The sequence below is a fragment of the Orcinus orca genome, chromosome 10 (assembly GCF_937001465.1).
Source record: "Orcinus orca chromosome 10, mOrcOrc1.1, whole genome shotgun sequence".
NCBI lineage: Eukaryota > Metazoa > Chordata > Mammalia > Artiodactyla > Delphinidae > Orcinus > Orcinus orca.
In genome coordinates, this window is record NC_064568.1 from 70,491,568 (window position 1) to 70,514,514 (window position 22,947).

Here is a 22,947-nt window from a genome sequence, read left to right on the forward strand (position 1 = left end):
TCTCTAGGGCTACCTGGATGTGAGAAGGAAATTGTGTATCTTCATGGATGAGGCTTCACTCACCTGGATTCCCTGGATGGTGACACTTTCCTGGTGGGTCCCTGATTCCCTGGCATTCCAAGGGCCTTCCTACCTGTTGTGAACAGGTTCCACCACACAAAGCTGTGCAATGCAGGTACCTGGCCAAACGACAAAAACTGATCATTAGTGATTTTATTTCAAATCTCCCTTTTTCTTGTTGGGAAGTTACATGCCATCAAAGATGGGTTTTTTTTTTATTCCGTGCAAAATTATTTTTGGCTCCAAATATCTAAGTCCTTCAACTCCCTGAAATGCCCTTCCTTACCGTCTTGGTCTGTGTGTATTGATCTTGAAGGGTTTTTTTGGTATATTGACTGCCTTTCAGCTCTAGCCTGATGGCCAGATGAACACTATAAATTGGGAGTTGAGAAAAATGCCTCTTACTGCCAGATCAACTCATCTACCTCCTTGGGACAGTTTTTGTACAACCCCTTTATACCTCCATGTATAACATAGTCTTCCATAGAAGTGAAGGGTTACGCTTAGGCATCAGACCATTCCCAGAAGAACCCCATTCTTCATGTGAGCCCCTTCAAGTCATCCTGTCCTGGATCAAGTAAAGTTTTAAGACTGTACTCAACAAATGCCACTCACCGGGAAATTCCACTACACAACTTCAAAGCTACTTGCCATGGCCACAAACTGAAGTCAGCTTCTTAATTCAACTGTTGTTAATTAGGTCTTTCCCCAGTATCTTCCCATCACTTCCTCATGGCATCCACTCTGTTTCTTGTCTTTCTTAGTTGTGCCCAGCTTTCTGGACACCTTGTGTTCTCATGAACACTTCAGCTAGCCCTGATGGTGAAAAAACAGGAACCAGGCTTTTGGGGGATAGCAATTCTGTATCGTTAACGCTGCAGAATCTAGGCGTAGTGCCTGGTGGAATTAGCAGTCTATGGGTGGGAAGAGCACATCTGTAGTAGACATCAGACCTCAAGCTTGACCCTGGCCTTGTGGTAGTAGTTCCATAGACAAGTAACAACAGTACCCTCTGTGTGATTTTTCCACTTGGATTTGGTTCACAAAAGACTCGGAAAGCCATCTTATTCCTTGTTTTCCCTTTACTCAGAGGAACAACCGGCACAATTCCTTTACTGGACCTCTGTGGCTTAAAACTTGGTGAACTTCTTAGTTTATCACTGATACATGGGACCATTAAGTGAAATCACTATAATTATATGTTTCATTCATAAAAATGCAAACATCTTATTAACTGTATGAAATTTAATAGGAGCTGCTTTTTTTTTAGGAAAAAATGTTCAGTGTCAAAGGAATTTTTCTCCTATTATTTGTTATAAGCCATACTATTTTCTGAATCTTCCTTAAAATGTAATATCTTTCCATTCTTACTTTTTAGATATAATGCTCCATTTAAAAAAAATATCCAGAATTGGGTGTATAAATTGTCCACTTCCTCAGATATAATTGAAGAGTGGCTAGTAGTCCAGAACCTTTGGGTTTATCTTGAAGCTGTCTTTGTAGGTGGGGATATTGCCAAACAGCTACCTCAGGTAAATATGGTTTTTGTAACTGCTGATAGAATAATTTAGTGTATGTTGTTTATATGTCTCTGTAAAAGTCTTCAGAAAGACATAAGTCATGTCTTGATTATTTGCACCAGGGGTTTGCAAACTATGGCCAACTCACCTGTTTTGTTTTTTAATTTTATTTTTGGCTGCGTTGGATCTTCATTGCTGCGCGCGGGCTTTCTCTAGTTGCGGCAAGCTGGGGCTACTCTTTGATGAGGTGCATGGGCTTCTCATTGCTGTGGCTTCTCTTGTTGTGGAGCACGGGCTCTCGGGCACAGGCTCAGTAGTTGTGGAGCACGGGCTTATTTGCTCCGTGGCATGTGGGATCTTCCCGGACCACGGATCAAACCCGTGTTTCCTGCATTGGCAGGCAGATTCTTAACCACTGTGCCACCAGGGAAGTCCCACCTGTTTCTGTAAGTACAGTTTTATTGGAATACAGCCATGTGCATTCATTTATGTTCTGTCTATGGCTTCTTTAGCATTACAATGGCAGAGTTGAATAGTTGTAACAGAGACCATATGGCCTACAAAGCCTAAAATATTTAGCATCTTGCCCTTTACAAAGAAGTTTTTTTTAAAAAGTGCTGACCTTTGATTTACATTAGTAGAAACAAGAAACTCACATAATTTTCAAATCTCAGGTTGTCTGAAGAGGTACATTTGAATATGGTACTATTAAATTATAATAGTTCATCTCTTCTTAGAATTAGACTTATTCCTCTGAGAGTAAAAGTTAAAATAATCTGTATTCTGTAAACACAAATTAACTATTAGTAAGTTGTTAACTAATAGTAGATCAGAAACATGAGGCAAGGAAACTTAGCCTTAGAAGCCTGTAACAAATTCTTTAAAACAGCTTTATGGGACCTTTTAAATGAATGCCAGTAACTTACTAATAATTATTCTATGAAGGTAATTTTCCTCTTATAAAATTAGGCCTACTCTTTCTTTTTTTAAACACTTATTTAAAAAAATTTTTTTTGGCTGCATCTGGTCTTAAGTTGCAGCACGCGGGGTCTTTGTTGAGGCGTGCGGGATCTTTCGTTGCCGGCGCGGGGCCTCTCTGTTGCGGCGCAGGGCTTCTCTTTAGTTGTGGCATAGGGACTCCAGGGTGTGTGGGCTCTGTAGTTTGCGGCACGCGGGCTCCCTCGTTGACGTGTGTGAGCGCAGTAGTTGTGGCGCGTGGGCTTAGTTGCCCCGCGGCATGTGGGATCTTATTTCCCCGACCAGGGACCAAACCTGTGTCCCATGCATTGGAAGGTGGATTCTTTATCACTGGACCACAAGGGAAGTCCCCTAAGCCTACTCTTTTGAATTTCCATACCTATGGCATGACTATAGATTAAAAATCAAGGATAAAGCATTTTGAAAATAGCTGGTTTCCCTTTGTAACACATTTTAAAAACATAAATCATTTTTAATCAGAAAGTTTTATTTTTTAAAAGTGCACTTAAAAGTTTTAACAGAGGCAAGATTATGCCAGTTTCTAAAAGCATTTTAAAAAATTGAATGCAAAGCTTAATATCATCCATGGTAAACAGTTTTCATTTGCAAAAATGCCTTGTTTTGGATTTTTACTGTTTTCTTTTTCTTTTTCCTGGGGTACTGTTAAGCTTTAATTATTCCAAAATACTGAGATCAAATTATTTTCATGCTTCTTCAGTTTGCTCATCAAACCAAAACACCTGGGATACTGAAAGACTAGATTTGCGATTTAAGATGATAGCTCTGCACATTAATCATGTGGCACTTTGAAAAATGTATTAAATGTAAGGAAAAATATCAGCGATAAACCTCATTGTGATAGAGCAGCATTTCAATAAGCAGTTCTCTTGTTCCAGAGTTAATTCAGATGAAAAAAAATTGCCCCTTTAAATTATGTAGCCTGAGACTAATAGGCTGGTTTGAGGAACTATAGGAGATGCCAAAGTGAAGACCTGGCTTCATTCAGTTATCCACATGCCAACTTTTACTTTTGTTTTTAGGAAGCAAAACGTTTTCAGAATATTGACAAGTCATGGGTAAAGATAATGCAGCGAGCTCATGAGAATCCCAATGTGATTGGTTGCTGTGTTGGAGATGAAACGATGGGGCAGCTTTTACCTCATTTACATGAACAATTAGAAGTATGTCAGAAGTCACTTACAGGGTAAGAGTTTAATTTTTAAATTACCTATCCTTTTATATGTGATGGTGTTTTATCCCAAACAAGTTCGTAGAATTGACTGCATTTTTGGTTTGGTAGTGATGGTTGAGGTGGTGTTAGGAATTTAACATGTCACATAAATTTAATTTCTCTGCAAAAAAAGACACCTTCAAGTTGAGGGTGGGTGAGTTACAGCATTGTATTAGTTTTGTAGGGCTGCTGTAACAAATTACCACAAACTGGGTGGCTTAAGACAACTGAAATTTATTTTCTCACCGTTCTGGAGGCCAGAAGTCTGAAATCAAGTTAGCAGCACCTTCTGAGGGCTCTAGGGAGAATCTTTCCTTGCCTCTTCCAGGTTCTGGTGGCTCTTGGCTTGTGCCTGTATAACTCCAATCTCTGTCTCTGTCTTTATATGTCCTTCTCCTCTTCCTGTGTGTCTCTTATGAGGACACTTGTCATTGGATTTAGGGCTCATCTGAATAATCCAAGATTATCTCTTCTCGAGATCCTTAACGTCGGTACATTTGCAAAGACCCTTTTTGCAAATGAGGCCACATTCACAGATTCCAGGGAATAGGACGTGGACATATCTTTTTGGGGCTACCGGTCAACACACTACAGGCATAGAGTAGAGATGTGCATTCAGAGAACAATTAACCAGACAAACTCACAGATAGTTTTCTTAAAAGGCAGTTCATTCTCAATTTCTATTTGAAACAGGGTAACGATATATCTTAGTTTGTCCAAATTTATGCCTGTGTCCTGGCTGAATGGCTATTTGTCCCCCCCCTCTCTCAAAATGTCCTGGTTTGGAGGTAAATTATGTGTTCCCCCTGGGTTTAAGCCGCGAGGTTCACAGGACTCTTAGAAAGGTTGCAGGAGGGCTCGTGATGAGAAAGAAGATAGGATGGAGCAGGCTTGCTCTGGGTCACTTTCTTATTTCCACTTGTTTTCCCAAGTGCCATCCATGGTGCAGCAGGACTTTCTTTCTAACCAAACATTTCAGAGGCAAATGGGAAATGACTGTAGGTGTTTGCTACTATCTTATTGATGTTAGTGATTGCGTCTTGGCTAAAAAAAACCCCAAAATTAATAAATCAGAAAAAATTATTTGGTAACGTGACTTTATTTAAAGGTATTTGGAGAAGAAGCGATTACTATTTCCAAGATTCTTCTTTGTATCTGATCCAGTTCTCCTGGAAATTCTTGGACAAGCCAGCGATTCCCATACCATACAAGTATGTAATCTAATTATCTGTTGCCTAAATCCTTTTTTTCCACAGCCTATGTGATAAAAAATAAAAATGAAGTTAATGTCTTAAAAGTGCAGTCAGGAAAGAAGAGTATTAAAAATTATGTTGGTTATAAACTGTCTTATTTTCTTTGTATTCGGAGCCCATCAGCCTGAGGCAAGAGTCACCGATTATGCAACTCACCAGCTGGGTGACCTTGGCCAGCTTCTTAATTTTCCTGTGCCTCAGTTTCCTCGTCTGTAAAATCAGGATATTAATCATTTCCACCTCATGGGATAGTCATAAGGATTACACGAGATAATTCATTGAAAAGTTCTGGACACACAGTATGTGCTCACTAAATGTAATTCATTGTTATGAGTATTTTAATCTAAATATTCTTAGATCAAATAGGGATTGTGGTTTGGATTTGTCCTTTTTTTGTCCCAAGTGCTTCTCAAATGCTTTTATTGCCATTTCCAAGGGCAATACTTCCAGGAGGAAGAGAAAAACTACAGAGAACTGGGTGTGAGAGGCACTGGAACACCCATCCCAGGGACATTTCTGGTTTGGGAATTTGGGAAACAGCTAGTAATACCTTCCTTGTTGGTTTCCAGGGAGTGGAGGGGATGAGAAAGGAAAGGAGGGAAGTAGAAGCTGTGTAAGGCAGACATAGAGCCAAGAGAGAAGGACTGAGCTGTCCCTGGGAGGGAAGAGGGCAGGAACCATGTGGTTCAGTGTCCATCGGGAGGAAGATGACAGTTACTAGTCGAATCTCCATAATGTAAGAGGTGCATTTGTAGGTCTTGGAGGAAACGTTCTGTAGGGCTGGATTTTTAAAAGTGGGCTTCCAAGTCAGTCAAGGGTCAAAGAAGAGTCTTTTTTTTTTTGAGACAATGAAGTAAATTCTTAATCTCTTACAAATATAAAAAATAGTAAAGCTTTTAAAAACATCTCAGTGACTTTTGTGTTTAACGTCATGTATGATGTGTTTGCTCTGTCTTGTGCTTTCTTATAGCCACATCTCCCTGCAGTGTCTGACAACATAAATGAGGTGACCTTTCACGCAAAAGACTATGATCGTATCATGGCTGTCATATCAAGAGAAGGAGAAAAAATTATTGTAATTTAACTTGGTTAAAATTTTATTAGGATTTCTTTAAAAATTTAGATTTGAGGAGAATGCAATTCTCTTATGAAAGAAAGGGAGGGGAGTGGTGTCGGGTTTTAGTTCTGTAGCCCTGGCTTTGTAACAGACTAGTTTGGATAACTCATTTAACTTCTCTGAGGCTCATTTTATTATCTATACAATGAAAGTTTTAGACCAGATGATCTTTATAGTTCTTTCCACGTATAGTATTAGTTGATTTTACTCACGTTTTAAATATTTTATATGAAATTGTTTGCTTTGCCTGAGGTACTTTGATTTATGACATTTGTAAAAATACCAGATTATTATCAATTTATAATGTATTTGTAATATATCTTTTAGTTGGATAATCCTGTTATGGCCAAAGGTCCCGTGGAGATTTGGCTTCTGGACATGTTAAAAATGCAGATGTCGTCCTTACATAATATAATTAGATCTGCATTCTATCAAATCAGTGATTCAGGATTTCAGCTCTTACCTTTCCTCAATCACTTTCCAGCACAGGTGAGAATACATGACATTTAAATAGCGAAATAAGGGGGAAAGATATGCAGGAGGCAGTTAGCCTGATGATGTGGAGGCTGTTCAAGCTTAGAACTAGTTAGAGAGGCCCACCCACCCTCAGCCCCCAACCACCTGCTTGACCACTTGCTTGTCCACCTACACCATTCTAGGCCAACCCATCCCATTCCTGAGAAGAGGATTTGCCACTGTTCTTCCATCATTGAGGATATACACTGAGACTAAAGCACTAACGAGAAATTTCATCTTATGTATAAGCGACACCTATCTATGTATAAAAACCGTCTATCTATATCTATTCATACATAAATATAGACACAGATATAGATATGGATATGGACATATATGAAAGGAAGGAGCATATCTTTTTCTGAAATGAAATCCACCTTGCCTTTTGTTTATTTTGCCTTCAAATAATTAAAAATTGGCATAATTTGTTAAATACGACTAAGTTCCTTTTTAATATTTAATTAAATTAATTAATTTATTTGGCTGTGTCGGGTCTAAGTTGCGGCACGTGGGATCTTCGTTGCGGCATGTGGGATTTTTCATTGTGGCACGCTGGCTTCTCTCTACTTGTGGTGCACAGGCTCCAGAGTGCGTGGGCTCAGTCTCTACTTGTGGTGCACGGGCTTAGTTGCCCCGTGGCATGTGGGATCTTAGCTCCCCGACCAAGGATCAAACCTGCGTCCCCTGCTTTGGAAGGCAGATTCTTAACCAATGGACCACCAGGGAAGTCCCACGTTAAATGTGACGAAGTTTTAAAGAGAGAAGACCTTGAAGAGGCCGGAGCAGGTGTTCTCTTGAACAACTCTCCTGCCCTTTGGCTCTTAGAAGTGCATTGTCAGGTGCCAGGTATTATTAAAATGGGGCACAGAAAATGAAGAGCTAACAGTTCCATTACATTTTCAGCCAAGATAAATGAAAAGTGATGGTTTGTGATCTAGGTCAGAGATAGTGTGGGATAGAAGGCAAGAGCTATCCAAGGAAAATATAGGCAGGTTTTACTTCCCCAGCTGCTCCTCCCAACCTGAACTCCAAATCCTATGTTACTGCACACACAGTGGAGGCAGCTGAAATGATATGAAATTATTCAAATGACAGAAGTACAGACATAAAATCAACCTTCACTGGAGAGAATATTTTAATATTGTTTTTGTTTTGTATAATATCCTTGGTAAACTTTAATATTCTTATTAGCATTTGCGATAAAGCTTTATAAAATACTTATTTGATAAGCTGAGAAAAATAGCTCCTTAGACTAAATCAACATACTTTCTCTCTCTCAGGAAAGCTTGATCACCCTTTATACGCTGAAGGAGATACAGGATTAAAGTTGGAAAAGTTGAAAAGCAAATTTAAAGTAGCAGTGAAGTTGAACAGAATATAGTAGGAAAGTTGACTAACTTTTAGGACTTTATTTAATGTGTGTATATATATATATATATACACACACACACACACAAAGATTTTTAGATAAAAATCTTAATATTGTAGTGGGCAAATTTCAGTTTTCTGGAAAAATTGCTTTAAAGAGTAATGAATATATAAATATATTCATTCTATATTCATTCAATATATAGTCATTCAATATATTCATTCAATATATATATTACTCTTTAAATTGTATTTTATTTCATTTATTTTTAAAATAAATAAATTTATTTATTTATTTGTTTATTTTTGGCTGTGTTGGGTCTTGGTTGCTGCGTGCGGGCTTTCTCTAGTTGCAGCGAGCAGGGACTATTCTTCATTGCTGTGCGTGGACTTCGCATTGTGGTGGCTTCTTTTGTTGCGGAGCACAGGCTCTAGGCGCGCGGGCTTCAGTAGCTGTGGCACACAGGCTCAGTAGTTGTGGCTCACGGGCTCTAGGACTCAGGCTCAGTAGTTGTGGCACATGAGCTTTGTTGCTGCATGGCATGTGGGATCTTCCTGGACCAGGGATCAAACCTGTGTCCTGTGCATTGGCAGGCGGATTCTTAACCACTGTGCCACCAGGGAAGTCCCTAAATTGCATTTTATAAAGCAGGTTTCCCAAATAAATTTGCCTATTATACAATGTTAATTTTTTATCTAAAATTGTTTAAAATTTCACCTCTGTTTTCTTCTGAAACACGTTTTTAAGATTATGAACACAATGGATCCTTGTTGCAAAAATTGGGGAAAACTTGAAGAATATGAAAGTGAAAATAAAAATTTCCCATTTTTCCACCACTTGGAAATGATGACTTAATATTTCCATGTGGTCCCTTTCAGTATTTTTTAATATGCTTATTATAAGCATCAAATAATATTGATGAGAATGAGCATTCTTATTTTATTTTTTATTGTAATGAAACATCCTCCAGTTTTCCCTGTGAAGTCTGCTGCCTTCTTAAACCTAGTGAAAAACATAATTTAAGCTTTTCTTGGTGACTTAGGGTAGTCATTTTATTTTTCTCATCATTATTAGATTATAATTACTATACAGTGTTGTGTTAGTTTATGCTGTACAACAAAGTGAGTCAGTTATATGTATACATATACCTGCATACCCCCTCCTTCTTGGGCCTCCCTCCCACCCTCCCCATCCCACCCCTCTAGGTCATCACAAAGTACCGAGCTGATCTCCCTGTGCTATACAGCAGCTTCCCACTAGCTATCTATTTCACACATGGTAATGTATATATGTCAGTGTTACTTTCTCAGTTCGTCCCACTCTCCCCTTCCTCCTCTGTGTCCACAAGTCTGTTCTCTATGTCTGCATCTCTATTCCTGCCCTGCTAGTAGGTTCATCAGTACCATTTTTCTAGATTCCATATATATGTGTTAATATACGGTATTTGGTTTTTCTTTCTGACTTACTTCACTCTGCATGACGGACTCTAGGTCCATCCACATCACTAACAATGACTCAATTTCATTCCTTTTTATGGCTGATATTCCACTGTATATATGTACCACATCATCTCTGTCCATTCATCTGTTGATGGACATTTAGGTTGCCTCCATGTCCTGGCTATTGTAAATAGTGCGGCGCTGAACATTGTGGTACATGACTCTTTTTGAATTATGGTTTTTTCAGGGTATATGCCCGGTAGTGGGATGGCTGGGTCATATGGTAGTTGTATTTTTAGTTTTGTAAGGAACCTCCATACTGTTCTCCATAGTGGCTGTATCAATTTACATTCCCACCAACAGTGCAGGAGGGTTCCCTTTTCTCCATGCTCTCTCCAGCATTTATTGTTTGTAGATTTTTTGATGATGGCCATTCTGACTGGTGTGAGGTGATACCTCATTGTGGTTTTGATTTGCATTTCTCTAATGATTAGTGATGTTGAGCATCTTTTCAAGTGCTTGTTGGCCATCTGTATGTCTTCTTTGGAGAAATGTCTATTTAGGTCTTCTGCCCATTTTTGGATTGAGTTGTTTGTTTTTATTGATATTAAGCTGCATGAGCTGCTTGAATATTTTGGAGATTAATCCTCTGTCAGTTGCTTCATTTGCAAATATTTTCTCCCATTCTGAGGGCTGTCTTTTCGTCTAGTTTATGGTTTCCTTTGCTGTGCAAAAGCTTTTAAGTTTCATTAGGTCCCATTTATTTATTTTTGCTTTTATTTCCATTTCTTTAGGAGGTGGGCCAAAAAGGATCTTGCTGTGATGTCAAGGAGTGTGCCACCTCTGTTTTCCTCTAAGAGTTTTATAGAGTCTGTCCTTAGATTTAGGTCTTTAAATCCATTTTGAGTTTATTTTTGTGTATGGTGTTGGGAAGTGTTCTAATTTCATTCTTTTACATGTAGCTGTCCAGTTTTCCCAGCACCACTAGTGAAGAGGCTGTCTTTTCTCCATTGTATATTCTTGCCTCCTTTGTCAAAGATAAGGTGACCATAGGTGCATGGGTTTATCTCTGGGCTTTCTATCCTGTTCCATTGATATACATTTCTGTTTTTCTGCCTGTACCATACTGTCTTGATTACTGCAGCTTTGTGGTATAGTCTGAAGTCAGGGAGCCTGATTCCTCCAGCTCCGTTTTTCTTTCTTAAGATTGCTTTGGCTATTCGGGGTCTTTTGTGTTTCCATACATATTGTAAAATTTTTTGTTCTAGGTCTGTGATAAATACCATAGGTGATTTGATAGGGATTGCACTGAATTTGTAGACTGCTTTGGGTAGTATAGTCATTTCCACAATGTTGATTCTTCCAACCCAAGAACATGGTATATCTCTCCATCTATTTATATCATCTTTGATTACTTTCATCAGTGTCTTACAGTTTTCTGTATACAGGTCTTTTGTCTCCATAGGTAAGTTTATTCCTAGGTATTTTATTCTTTTTGTTTCAATAATAAATGGGATTGTTTCCTTAATTTCTATTTCTGAAATTTCATTGTTAGTGTACAGGAATGCAAGAGATTTCTGTGTATTAATTTTGTATCCTACGACTTTACTAAATTTGTTGATTAGCTCTAGTAGTTTTCTGGTGGCACCTTTAGGATTTTCTATGTATAGTATCGTGTCATCTGCAAACAGTGCCAGTTTTAGTTCTTCTTTTGACATTTGGATTCCTTTTATATCTTTTTATTCTCCGATTGCCGTGGCTATGATTTCCAAAACTATGTTGAAAAATAGTGGTGAGAGTGGGCACCCTTGTCTTGTTCCTGATCTTAGAGGAAATGGTTTCAGTTTTTCACCACTGAGAATTTTGTTTGCTGTCGGTTTGTCATATATGGCCTTTGTTATGTTGAGGTAGGTTGCTTCTATGCCCACTTTCTGGAAAGTTTTTATCATAGATGGGTGTTGAATTTTGTCGGAAACTTTTTCTGCATCTATTGAGATTATTCTATGGTTTTTATCTGTCAGTTTGTTAATATGGTGTATCACATTGATTGATTTGCATATATTGAAGAATCCTTGCATTCCTGGGATAAACCCCACTTGATCATGGTGTATGATCCATTTAATGTGTTGTTGATTCTGTTTGCTAGTATTTTGTTGAGGCTTTTTGCATCTATGTTCAACAGTGATATTGGTCTGTAATTTTCTTTTTTTGTGTTATCTTTGTCTGGTTTTGTTATCAGGGTGATGGTAGCCTTGTTGAATGAGTTTGGGAGTGTTCCTTCCTCTGCTATATTTTGGAAGAGTTTGAGAAGGATAGGTGTTAGCTCTTCTCTAAATGTTTGATAGAATTCGCCTGTGAAGCCGTCTGGGCCTGGGCTTTTGTTTGTTGGAAGATATTTAATCACAGTTTCAATTTCAGTGCTTGTGATTGGTCTGTTCATAGTTTCTGTCTCTTCTTGGTTCAGGCTTGGAAGATTGTACTTTCCTAAGAATTTGTCCATTTCTTCCAGGTTGTCCATTTTATTGGCATAGAGTTGCTTGTAGTAATCTCTCATGATTCTTTGTATTTCTGCAGTGTCAGTTGTTACTTCTTGTTCATTTCTAAATCTGTTGATTTGAGTCTTCTCCCTTTTTTTCTTGATGAGTCTGGCTAATGGTTTATCAGTTTTGTTTATCTTCTCAAAGGTTCAGCTTTTCGTTTTATTGATTTTTGCTATTGTTTCCTTCATTTCTTTTTCATTTATTTCTGATCTGATTTTTATGATTTCTTTCCTTCTACTAATTTTGGGTTTTTTTTTCTTATTTCTCTAATTGCTTTAGGTGTAAGGTTAGGTTGTTTATTTGAGATTTTTCTTGTTTCTTGACGTAGGATTGTATTGCTATAAACTTTCCTCTTAGAACTGCTTTTCTACATCCCATAGGTTTTGGGTCATCATGTTTTCATTGTCATTTGCTTTTAGGTATTTTTTGATTTCCTCAGTGATCTCTTGGTTGTTTAGTAGCATATTGTTTAGCCTCCATGTTTTTTTTTTCTTTTACAGTTTTTTTCCTGTATTTGATATCTAGTCTCATAGTGTTGTAGTCGGAAAAGATACTTGATATGATTTCAATTTTCTTAAATTACCAAGCCCTTGATTTGTGACCCAAGATGTGATCTATCCTGGAGAATGTTCCATGAGCAGTTGAGAAGAAAGTGTATTCTGTTTTTGGATGGAATGTCCTATAAGTATCAATTAAGTCCATCTGGTCTAATGTGTCATTTAAGGCTTGTGTTTCCTTATTAATTTTCTGTCTGGATGATCTGTCCATTGGTGTAAGTGAGGCATTAAAGTCTCCCTCTGTTATTGTGTTAGTGTTGATTTCCCCTTTTGTGGCTGTTAGCCTCTGCTTTATGTATTGAGGTGCTCCTATGTTGGGTGCATAAATATTTACAATTGTTATATCTTGCTCTTGGATTGATCCCTTGATCATTATGTAGTGTCCTTCCTTGTCTCTTATAATAGTCTTTATTTTAAAGTCTATTTTGTCTGATATGAGTATTGCTTACTCCAGCTTTCTTTTGATTTCCCTTTGCATGGAATATCTTTTTCTATCCCCTCACTTTCAGTCTGTATGTGTCCCTAGGTCTGAAGTGGGTCTCTTGTAGACAGCATATATATGGGTCTTATTTTTGTATCCATTCAGCCAGTCTGTGTCCTTTGGTTGGGGCATTTAATCCATTTACATTTTTAAAAAATTTATTTATTTAATTATTTTTGGCCACATTGGATCTTCATTGTGGTGCATGGGCTTCTCATTGCAGTGGCTTCTCTTGTTGTGGAGCACAGGCTTCAGCACATGGGCTTCAGTAGTTGTTGCATGTGGGCTCAGTAGTTGTGGCTCACGGGCTCTAGAGCGCAGGCTCAGTTGTTGTGGCACATAGACTTAGTTGCTCTGTGGCATGTAGGATCTTCCCAGACCAGGGATCGAACCCGTGTCCCCTGCATTGGCAGGCGGATTCTTAACCACTGCGCCACCAGGGAAGTCCCTAATCCATTTACATTTAAGGTGATTATTGATATGTATGTTCCTATAACCATTTTCTTAAATGTTTTGGATTTGTTTTTGTAGGTCTTTTCCTTCTCTTCTGTTTCGTGCCTAGAGGAGTTGTTTAGCATTTGTTATAAAGCTGGTTTGGTGGTGCTGAATTCTCTTAACTTTTGCTTGTCTCTAAATCTTTTGATTTCTCTGTCGAATCTGAATGAGATCCTTGCTGGGTAGAGTAATCTTGGTTGTAGGTTTTTCCCTTTCATCGCTTTAAATATGTCTTGCCACTCCCTCTGGCTTGCAGTTTCTGCTGAAAGATCAGCTGTTAACCTTATGGGGATTAACTTGTATGTTGTTTTTCCCTTGATGCTTTAATATTTTTTCTTTTTGTTTAATTTTTGATAGTTTGATTAATATGTGTCTTGGTGTGTTTCTCCTTGGATTTATCCTATATGGGACTTTCTAGGCTTCCTGGACTTGACTGACCATTTCTTTTCCCATGTTATGGAAGTTTTCAACCATAATCTCTTCAAATATTTTCTCAGCCCCTTTCTTTTTCTCGTCTTCTTTTGGGAGCCCTATAATTCAAATATTGGTGTGCTTAATGTCCCAGAGGTCTCTGAGACTGTCCTCATTTCTTTTCATTCTTTTTTCTTTATTCTGCTCTGCTGCAGTTATTTCCACCATTCTATCTTCCAGCTCCCTTATCCCTTCTTCTGCCTCTGTTATTCTGTTATTGATTCCTTCTAGGGTATTTTTCATTTCACCATTGATTGTCTGTTCTTTAGTTCTTTTAGGTCCCTGTTAAACATTTCTTGTATCTTCTTGATCCATGCCTTCATTCTCTTTCCAAGATTTTGGATCATCTTTACTATCATTACTCTGAATTGTTTTTCAGGTAGTTTGCCTATTTCCTCTTTATTTTTTTGGTCTTGTGGGTTTTTATCTTGCTCCTTTGTCTGCAAGATAATTCTCTGTCTTCTCATTTTGTCTAATTTACTGTGTTTGAGGTCTTCTTTCCCTAGGCTGCAGGACTGTAGTTCCTCTTGCTTCTGTTCTCTGACCCTGATGCTGATGTTGGTCCGGTAGCTTGTGTAGGCTTCCTGATGGGAGGGACTGGTGCCTGCGTTCTGGTGGGTGGAGCTGAGTCTTTTCCCTCTGATGGGCAGGGCCCTGTCAGGTGGTGTGTTTTGGGGTGTCTGTGAACTTAGTATGACTTTAGGTAGCCTGTCTGCTGATGGGTGGGTTTGTGTCTCTGTCTTGTTTGTTGTTTGGTCTGAGGTGTCCAGCACTGGGAACTGCAGGCAGTAGAATGGAGTCTTGTATTCAGACAGAGGCCTCCTGGAGAGCTCTCACTGCTTAACATTCCCTGGGACTGGGAATTCTCTGGTGGTCCAGCATCCTGGACTCAGCGCTCCCTCCCCAGAGGCTCAGGCCGACTTCCAGCCAGGGAACTAAGACCGTGCAAGTTGCTCATTATGGCAATAAAGGGGATTTAAAAAAAAAAAAAAAGACATAAAAGACAAATGAAACCCCAGACATGTGGTAAAAGCAAAATCAAACAAGGAGAAACAGGGAAACACACACATACAAAAGAAACAAAAACAGAACAAAATAAAACAAAAAGGAAGAGAACAACCAGACAAACAAAAGAACCTGAAAACGAAATCAAACAATTAAAAACAAAACTAACAGAAACAAAAAGCCCCAAAACAAAACCAGAGCAGAGTGCCAACTGAAGAATACAGCAAAGAAACAAAAACTGACAGAAATGATTAAAAAAGAAAAAAGGGAAAAAACACAGAAGAAAAGCAAAGCGAAGTAGAAACAGAAATATAAAAAAATAAAAAAATACATTAAAGAAAAAGAAGAAAAAAGGGAGAACACAGAACAACTGAAAAGCAAAGTAAAAATATATTAAAAAATTAATAAAAGATAAAAGATATGTTAAAAAACAAGAAAATCCCAAAAGACTAAATAAGACTAATAACAACAAAACAAGAACAACCAAAAAAAGAACCAACAACAGAACAAATCAAAACATAATAAAAATAATAGCAATAATAATGTTATCTAAGCTGTCAGTGTCCTTGCTCCTGCTGTGAGCCACAGCCCACTTCCACCTCCCCAAGAGGCCCTCCACTGCCTCTGGGCTGTTCTCTGGACCTGTTGTGTGCCCTGTGGGGACCACTCAGGCTCTGATCTGGCCCAGTTCCTGCATGTGCTGCCCCCAAAGTCCACAGCTGCCAGCGCTAGACTGTTTTCATATGTGGGAGCTCTCATTGTCGACTCAGATATTCCATGGGTGCAGGTTCTACCTAGCTGATTGTGGGGATTTAATCTGCAGCTTATGCAGCTAATGGGAAGATTTTCGATCCTCTTCCTTGGTCGCCCCACCCCTGGGGTTCAGCTTTGATTTTATCCCACCTCTGTGTGTGGGCCATCCACAGGAGTCTGCTCCTGGGGCTGCCTTGAAGCACTTGGGTCTGACCCAGTGAGGACAGGGTGCAAAGGTGGTATGGCTGCTTGGGTTGTGGGAGCCCCAGCGGTACCAAATGTGCAGGGAAGCCAGCGGCCACGGGTGCAAGAGATATCAGGATAGTTATCATTTTAAAGATCAGTTTTTAGAATATACCTCTATGTAGTGATTTTGCAGGGTCTGCAAGTCTGTTTGGTCTTTAAATCAAGAAAGCCTTACACTATTGTTTCTGTACTGTTTCTCTTTGCTTTGTGCAAATAGAATCTGCTTGCTCTTGGGAGCTTCCTGACAGCAGCTATTTCCTCTACATCCCATTACTCCTCTCAGCCAGGTGCTTCATTTATCTTTACCTGCAGACCCCAGGATTGGCCACTACTCTAGCAGGAAAATTATTGAAGTTCCAGAGGAAGCAGGGATAAGGAAAGGGTTTTATTCCTGCTTTACCTACGTCGAATGCCATGCCTGCAGTACCCGCATTCCCTCACACACTTTCCTTCCCCTGCCAGATATGGAATTCCTTTTTGGTCCAAATGATCTTGGATCTGTTGCTTGACTCTGGGGATGAACAAAAGCTCCCAAAGGGACAATTGTTGCAGTGAGGGGGTGAGGGTAGGGCATGTTCTGACCACTTTTATTTCCTTTTCTGCAGCAGAAATTGTAGGTAAGGTGACAGTCCACTCACAGTTTCCTTATGCCTTCATCAGGAGACAAAGGACAAGCTTTTCCCCTTCTCACTTTCTGTCTCTCTTGTAGATAAATACATAGACAGAGAAGTAGATGTAGATAAAGATATGGATATTAGAGGGAGTGTGAGATTAAGAAAAGAGATAGGCAGCATATCCTTTTTAGAAGATGCAAAGAAACCTTTGCAAAACCCTGCTGAAGAAAAATACACAGTATGTATTAATTCCATTTCTTTTCTTGAGAAAGAAAAATCACTGTATGAAGGTATATGGGCCTCAGGCCCTCTGTAGAAAAATTTCCCAAGCATCTTCCATTAACGTACATATAATTCCATAAATCATAGCAATTGTTCAAATTATTATTTATCTGTCGACATTGAAATAATTAAATAATCAATAGTTTGAACTTTAAATGTTTTTACCCTTTGGGAGTAGAAAAATGCATGTCCCTTTTTTAGTTTAAAATCAGTAAGACTGTTCACCTTTATGTGACTAAGTGACCACTAAATTTTATTGCAGATGTGCTTTAAATATTTGGTAAATTTATTTGTCTTCTGGATTTGTAGGTTGGGCTTCTGGGACTTCAGATGTTGTGGACACATGATTCAGAAGAGGCTTTAAATAATGCAAAAGATGACAGGAAAATCATGCAAGTGACCAATCAGAAATTTTTGGATATTCTAAATACTCTAATTGGTCAGACAACACATGACCTAAGCAAGTTTGATAGAGTGAAATTTGAAACTCTAATTACCATCCATGTGCATCAGAGAGATATTTTTGATGACTTGGTAAAGTATCATTTTTTTCTTAATTTAAAATAATTTAGTATACTAATTAATAAGTTAGTGCTTCTAATAATGAACATTTAAGTATTATATGTATTTCTTAACTTATATGAACCTTCCATCTGCTTGGTCCTTTTTCACAACTCTCCAGTATAGTTGTATAGTTGTAGACAACTATACGATGTCTACAAATATCTGTATTTGGAAGTTTTAACAATCATATGTGTATATTCACCTTTGGCATTCTGAAAGTCTGGAATCAACTGATGTGATTTGAACTAATTGTTTCATTAAACCAATAACCAGGGATGTGATATAATTTAGGTGGGCTTGGTCATGAGTTATGATAATGTTAGTTCATAACTTGGCCCCTGTACAGAGAGGGCAAGGAGAGCCTGAAGAGAGAGACATGTTACTCCAGGTTGGTAGGTGGAAGTTTTAATAAGCCAGGAAGTTTACTCATGAGGCTTGTCTTGGACAGCCACGAGCAGAGCAGATCTCTGCATTTGTCTGCCAAAGTAGTTTCTAAGTTTATATAGAGGCCTTAACTGTCACATATACCATCCAGATGGTCTCAACAACACATTGCTGTCTCAAGGCTGCATCCTTGAAAACAGCCCCACTGTGGGAACAGTGGGCAGAATGCCCGTTCCAAGGACAGGGAAGGGGATGAGGATCCTCCAATTGCCTGTGTCCATCCAGCTCTTGGGTCAGCCTGCGGTCATGTCTTCTAGATTACCTCTTCCAACAGATGAGCCAACTGTGAAAGAAGTCCAGATTGAATAGAACCAAGCTTCAGGGAACTCTCACGGCTGTTCAACTGATAGTGTCCAACAGGGCATCATGGGCTTGCTTTGGGCAAAGTTCTGCAGGGTGGGAGTAAGAGGAATGATATTTGAATTCCCTTTGGAAATAGAACCCTAACCAGTGGTCTTGAGCAGTAGTTATCTATTATGGTGTAGGGGCCCCAGGTGGCTTTGATATTGCACCATTTGACTAGTTTTGTCTTTAACTACCACTGACTTATTCTATTTGATTTTATCTATCTTTTAGGCCTCTTTTTTCTTCATCAGAGACACATAATTCATGCAACCTGGGGTGCTTTTTTAGAGACTATGATCCCAGGCTATCTGTTTCAAATTTGTATCAGAAGTTCTGATCAGATAAGTTGTATTTATTGAAGATTGAAGGACATGTAGTCTGTCTATTCCCCTGTAATCTAGATCCTTCTTTCTCAAAGTGTTGTATGACAATCAGCTGCATTGGGCCTCACCTAGGAGCTTGTTAGAAAAGCAGAATATTCAGCCTCCCCACCAGACCTACTGAACCATAATCTGCATTTCAGTACGATTTCCAGGTGATTCATATGTGTATTAAAGTTCCAGAAACACTGTTCTTGGATTTCTCTGGTTCAAGCTAACCATCAAAAAGCTGCATACTTAGACCATATTGCTTTGGCCTTCTACAGATTTGCTTTCACTGAATTGCAATTACCATTATACTTTGGCTTTCCTTGAAGTCCACTTCAAGAAACGTTCATATGGAATCCATTACTATACCTGCTATGAATGTACTATTGAGGATATCTATACATCTCTCACTGGCTCTTAAAGCTGACATCTCATGGAAGAAATTTCTTTTTAAAATCAAAATGCTCAGCACATCTTTACTTTCTGTACAGAATGGATTTTTTAAAAGAAAATATACACACAATTAAGACTGTGAAACTTTTTTTTTTTCTTAATTGCTACTGAACTCATGGTCAGTTTGCATTCCAAGTAAAATGAGATCTCATGGCCAGCATATATGCATTTTATCTTCCCATGTCTAATGCTTAGAATAGACTGATTTACAGTAACAACTCAGTAAATATTAGCTATTCTTCTTTACTTTTTCCTCCTCCACCCCCTCTTTACCATCTTATTGGATTGTTGAAAGTAGCTAGCTGACCGCATCTCCATGACTGAGGGTCCTGTGTTAGAGAACAGAGTCCCTGGGGGCGGTACTGGACTATGTTACCTGAAAGCAGCTCTTTTAAGATGATGAATACAAACTGCATTTCAAGAGGGAAGATAGGAGTTCTTAACTGGAGGGGGAAGCAAGATCATATACAATGAAACAACAAAATGCAAGATGGTAAATAGCATGAAGACTTGATTAGATGGAGAACTGAGCATTGTACAGTTGCCAGAGTCTGTTTTTTAGTGTCGAGTGACCTGGAAGTGGGCCCTGGGTTGCGGAGCAGTGAAGGGGACCACTTGCCACTTCCTGTGTTGGTTCCCCTGAGTGGGCAGGACTGGGGTTTCTCCAGGTTTGCTGATGCAAAGTCATGAAGCACTGTGGAACGTGGTGGCGGTGAGATGTTGTTCCTAAACGTGCTCACCCGGTTTCTATCTGTTGCATCCCTGGTGGTAGGAGCCCAGCACCTCTTGCCCCCGGGTATAAGCTGATGACTGGGCAGATTGATTGGTTTGGCCACAGTGCTGGTGCAAGAAGTCATGTGTGCATACATGACCATGCATTTCTCTGCTTAATCCCTTCCCATTTCTCATGGCTTCCCATTGCCATGAGAACAATGCCCAACCTCTTTCCTCTGCCCTGTGAAACCTCAGCTCTCACTCTTTCTCCAGAGTCCTGGATGCCTCAGCTGTACTGAACTTCTTTCAGTTTCTTGAACATGCTGGATCTTCATCTAGAATGTTTTGCCCTCCCACACCTCCATCACCCCTTCTGTTTTATTTCCCTGGCTAATTCCTACTATTATTGCAGGGTTTAGTTTAGATGTTTCTTTCTCCAAGTATCCCCCTCAGACTTTCTACACTAGGTGAGGTCTTCTTGCTACATAATTTCATTACCCTGAGTTTCTTTTCCTACTTTATTGCAACTACTTGTTTATCTGATTGTCTTCTGTGCTCTTCTGTCAGCTCCAGAAGGCAGGAACCATGTCTGTCTTTGTTCACCCATCACAGTGTCAGGCCCAAGGAGGGCCTCAGTAAATATATGTTAAATGAATGAGAATCAATTCGTGAATGAATGAATAAAAACTGCCCATATGCTTGTGTTTTATGCTACTGCAATGCAGTACTAATCTCTTTGTATTTCATGTTTTTAAGGTAAAAATGCATATCAAATCAGTTACTGATTTTGAATGGCTAAAACAGAGTAGATTTTACTTCAAGGAAGATTTGGATCAAACAGTGGTGTCTATTACAGATGTTGATTTTATTTACCAGAATGAATTTCTGGGATGCACTGATCGTCTTGTTATCACTCCATTAACAGATAGGTAGGAAACTCCATTTTTATTATTCCATTTTTGTAATTAAGTCATGTGCTTAAAATTGTTTTAAAATTGCATTTGAGGGACTTCCCTGGTGGCGCAGTGGTTAAGAATCTGCCTGCCAGTGCAGGGGACATGGGTTTGAGCCTTGGTCCGGGAAGATCCCACATGCCACGGAGCAGTTAAGCCTGTGCACCACAACTACTGAGCCTGCACTCTAGAGCCCGCGAGCCACAACTACGGAAGCCCACTTGCGTAGAGCCCGTGCTGTGCAACAAGAGAAGCCACGGCAGTAAGAAGCCCGCGCCCCGCAATGAAGAGTAGCCCTGGCTCGCCGCGACTAGAGAAAGCCTGCACACAGCAACGAAGAGCCAAGGCAACCATAAATAAATTAATTAATTTTAAAAAATTGCACTTGAAATGTTAGCAAAAGCATTGCTGTCGTGTGGGGTCCGTACTAGCTCATCAAAGTCTAACAATGAAACAACCATCATTGTTAGTTAAATGCACATATACATTACATTTTTATGAAATAGAAAAAGATAAAAGAGTAAAAGGACGCTTGAATGTTGACTATGAGTAATTTAGTAATGAAGTTTAGATTGCAAGATGGACAAATGTCTCTAGAACCATAAAGGGGGTCATTAGAATTGCAAAGAAAGAAAGGACCTTGGAGGTGGTCTAGTTTAGTCTCCTGGTTTTTCAAATGTGGAAATTACTACCTAAAGTGATGTTTCTTGGCCAGGTCTGAATAATCAGTCAACGGCAGATCTCCTCACCCTTCTTTCCAATATAGGACACTAGACAAGAGCTGGGTTTTTTTCATCTTTATATGTCCCGCAATTTCCTGGTTCCACATGCTGTGCATAGAAGACAATACACGTTTGTAGAATTGACTTAAATTGGGTCATAGAACAATGAATTCTGCTGTTACTTTAAACAGGGCTGCCTCCAGGTAAAATTATGATACAGCCAAATTATATCTTCAACCTCCTCTAGACTCATCCAACCTCCCTTTATATGCCCAGTCCCATCGCAGCGTAAAATTTTCAGGGTGTTTTCCCTTCAATCGGTGTTTACCTATAAAGCTTCACGTCTTATGAAGCTTTACTAAGTTTGCTTAGATCTGAAGTAAATATAACTGAAGCTGGATTAGGGATACAAGGAGATTCATTATATTGTTCTTTACATGTGTCTAAACGAGCAAAACATTTCATAGTAAAATGACTTACTTGCAATGGTGTGCTGGAGCTGGCTTGTACCGGCATGCAAGAGCCAACGTCATGCATCCCTCCCCAGTTTTGTGCTATCACATTGGTAGCTTGTTATCAGCCATGGTGGAAGTAGTTATGCCACAGAAATCAGCAGACATAAAAATCAGATTTAGGGAATTCCCTGGCGGTCCACTGGTAGGACTCCACGCTTCCACTGCAGAGGGCACGGGTTCGATCCCTGGTCAGGGAACTAGAATCCCACATGCCATGTGGCACGGCCAAAAAAAAAAAATCAGATTTATTTTTGTTCCTGGAGATCCCATTGTTAAACATCTGCCAGTACAGTGCTGCTTATTTGGTTCTCTGACTTGGGATTTATCGTGACCACAATGGAAGGAAGGCCTACAGGTTTTTTACGTCAGAGTTGAGCGTTTTTGCGAACACTGTATTACTTCTAATGAATATCAGATACTCCAGCCTTGTTTGGTTGCCTGTCTCTTATGTGGGCTGCTCAAATTCTAAAACCAACAGGCTCATTCCAATCGCACTGGACTTTTGCTTGTGCTTTACTGTAACATGTGTTATCCCATATTCACAATGCTTTGTCTCATTCACTTTCGCAGATGCTATATCACTTTGGCACAAGCTTTGGGAATGAACATGGGAGGGGCTCCAGCAGGACCTGCAGGCACTGGCAAAACAGAAACTACGAAAGACATGGGAAGATGCTTGGGAAAATATGTGGTCGTGTTTAACTGCTCAGATCAAATGGATTTCAGGGGGCTAGGAAGGATTTTCAAAGGCAAGTGTCAAACACTTATTTTTGGTGAATTTACTTTTATTGCAGTTAAATGTTATTTTCTGATAGAAGTCTAAAATGATAGTATCCCACATGACCAAAATTAATATAGGTTGATGCATATGTTATTGCCATTTTTCTGGGTCAGGATGGCTGGATATCATCAATTTAATATTGTTCAGTACTATTGCTGGCA

The 22,947-nt window shown here is 39.3% G+C and overlaps 1 protein-coding gene across 2 annotated transcripts in view; it reads left to right on the top strand.

The window, feature by feature from the left end:
* Positions 1-22,947, top strand: part of DNAH8 (dynein axonemal heavy chain 8) — a 320,651-nt gene that overhangs the window by 118,871 nt on the left and 178,833 nt on the right. For both annotated transcript variants that reach the window (XM_049715770.1, XM_004267646.3), the window contains 8 exons: positions 1,439-1,592; positions 3,599-3,762; positions 4,898-5,000; positions 6,013-6,117; positions 6,487-6,648; positions 17,237-17,461; positions 20,572-20,744; positions 22,576-22,754. In XM_049715770.1, coding sequence (XP_049571727.1) covers positions 1,439-1,592; positions 3,599-3,762; positions 4,898-5,000; positions 6,013-6,117; positions 6,487-6,648; positions 17,237-17,461; positions 20,572-20,744; positions 22,576-22,754 — 1,265 coding nt within the window. The remainder of the gene's footprint in view (positions 1-1,438; positions 1,593-3,598; positions 3,763-4,897; positions 5,001-6,012; positions 6,118-6,486; positions 6,649-17,236; positions 17,462-20,571; positions 20,745-22,575; positions 22,755-22,947) is intronic.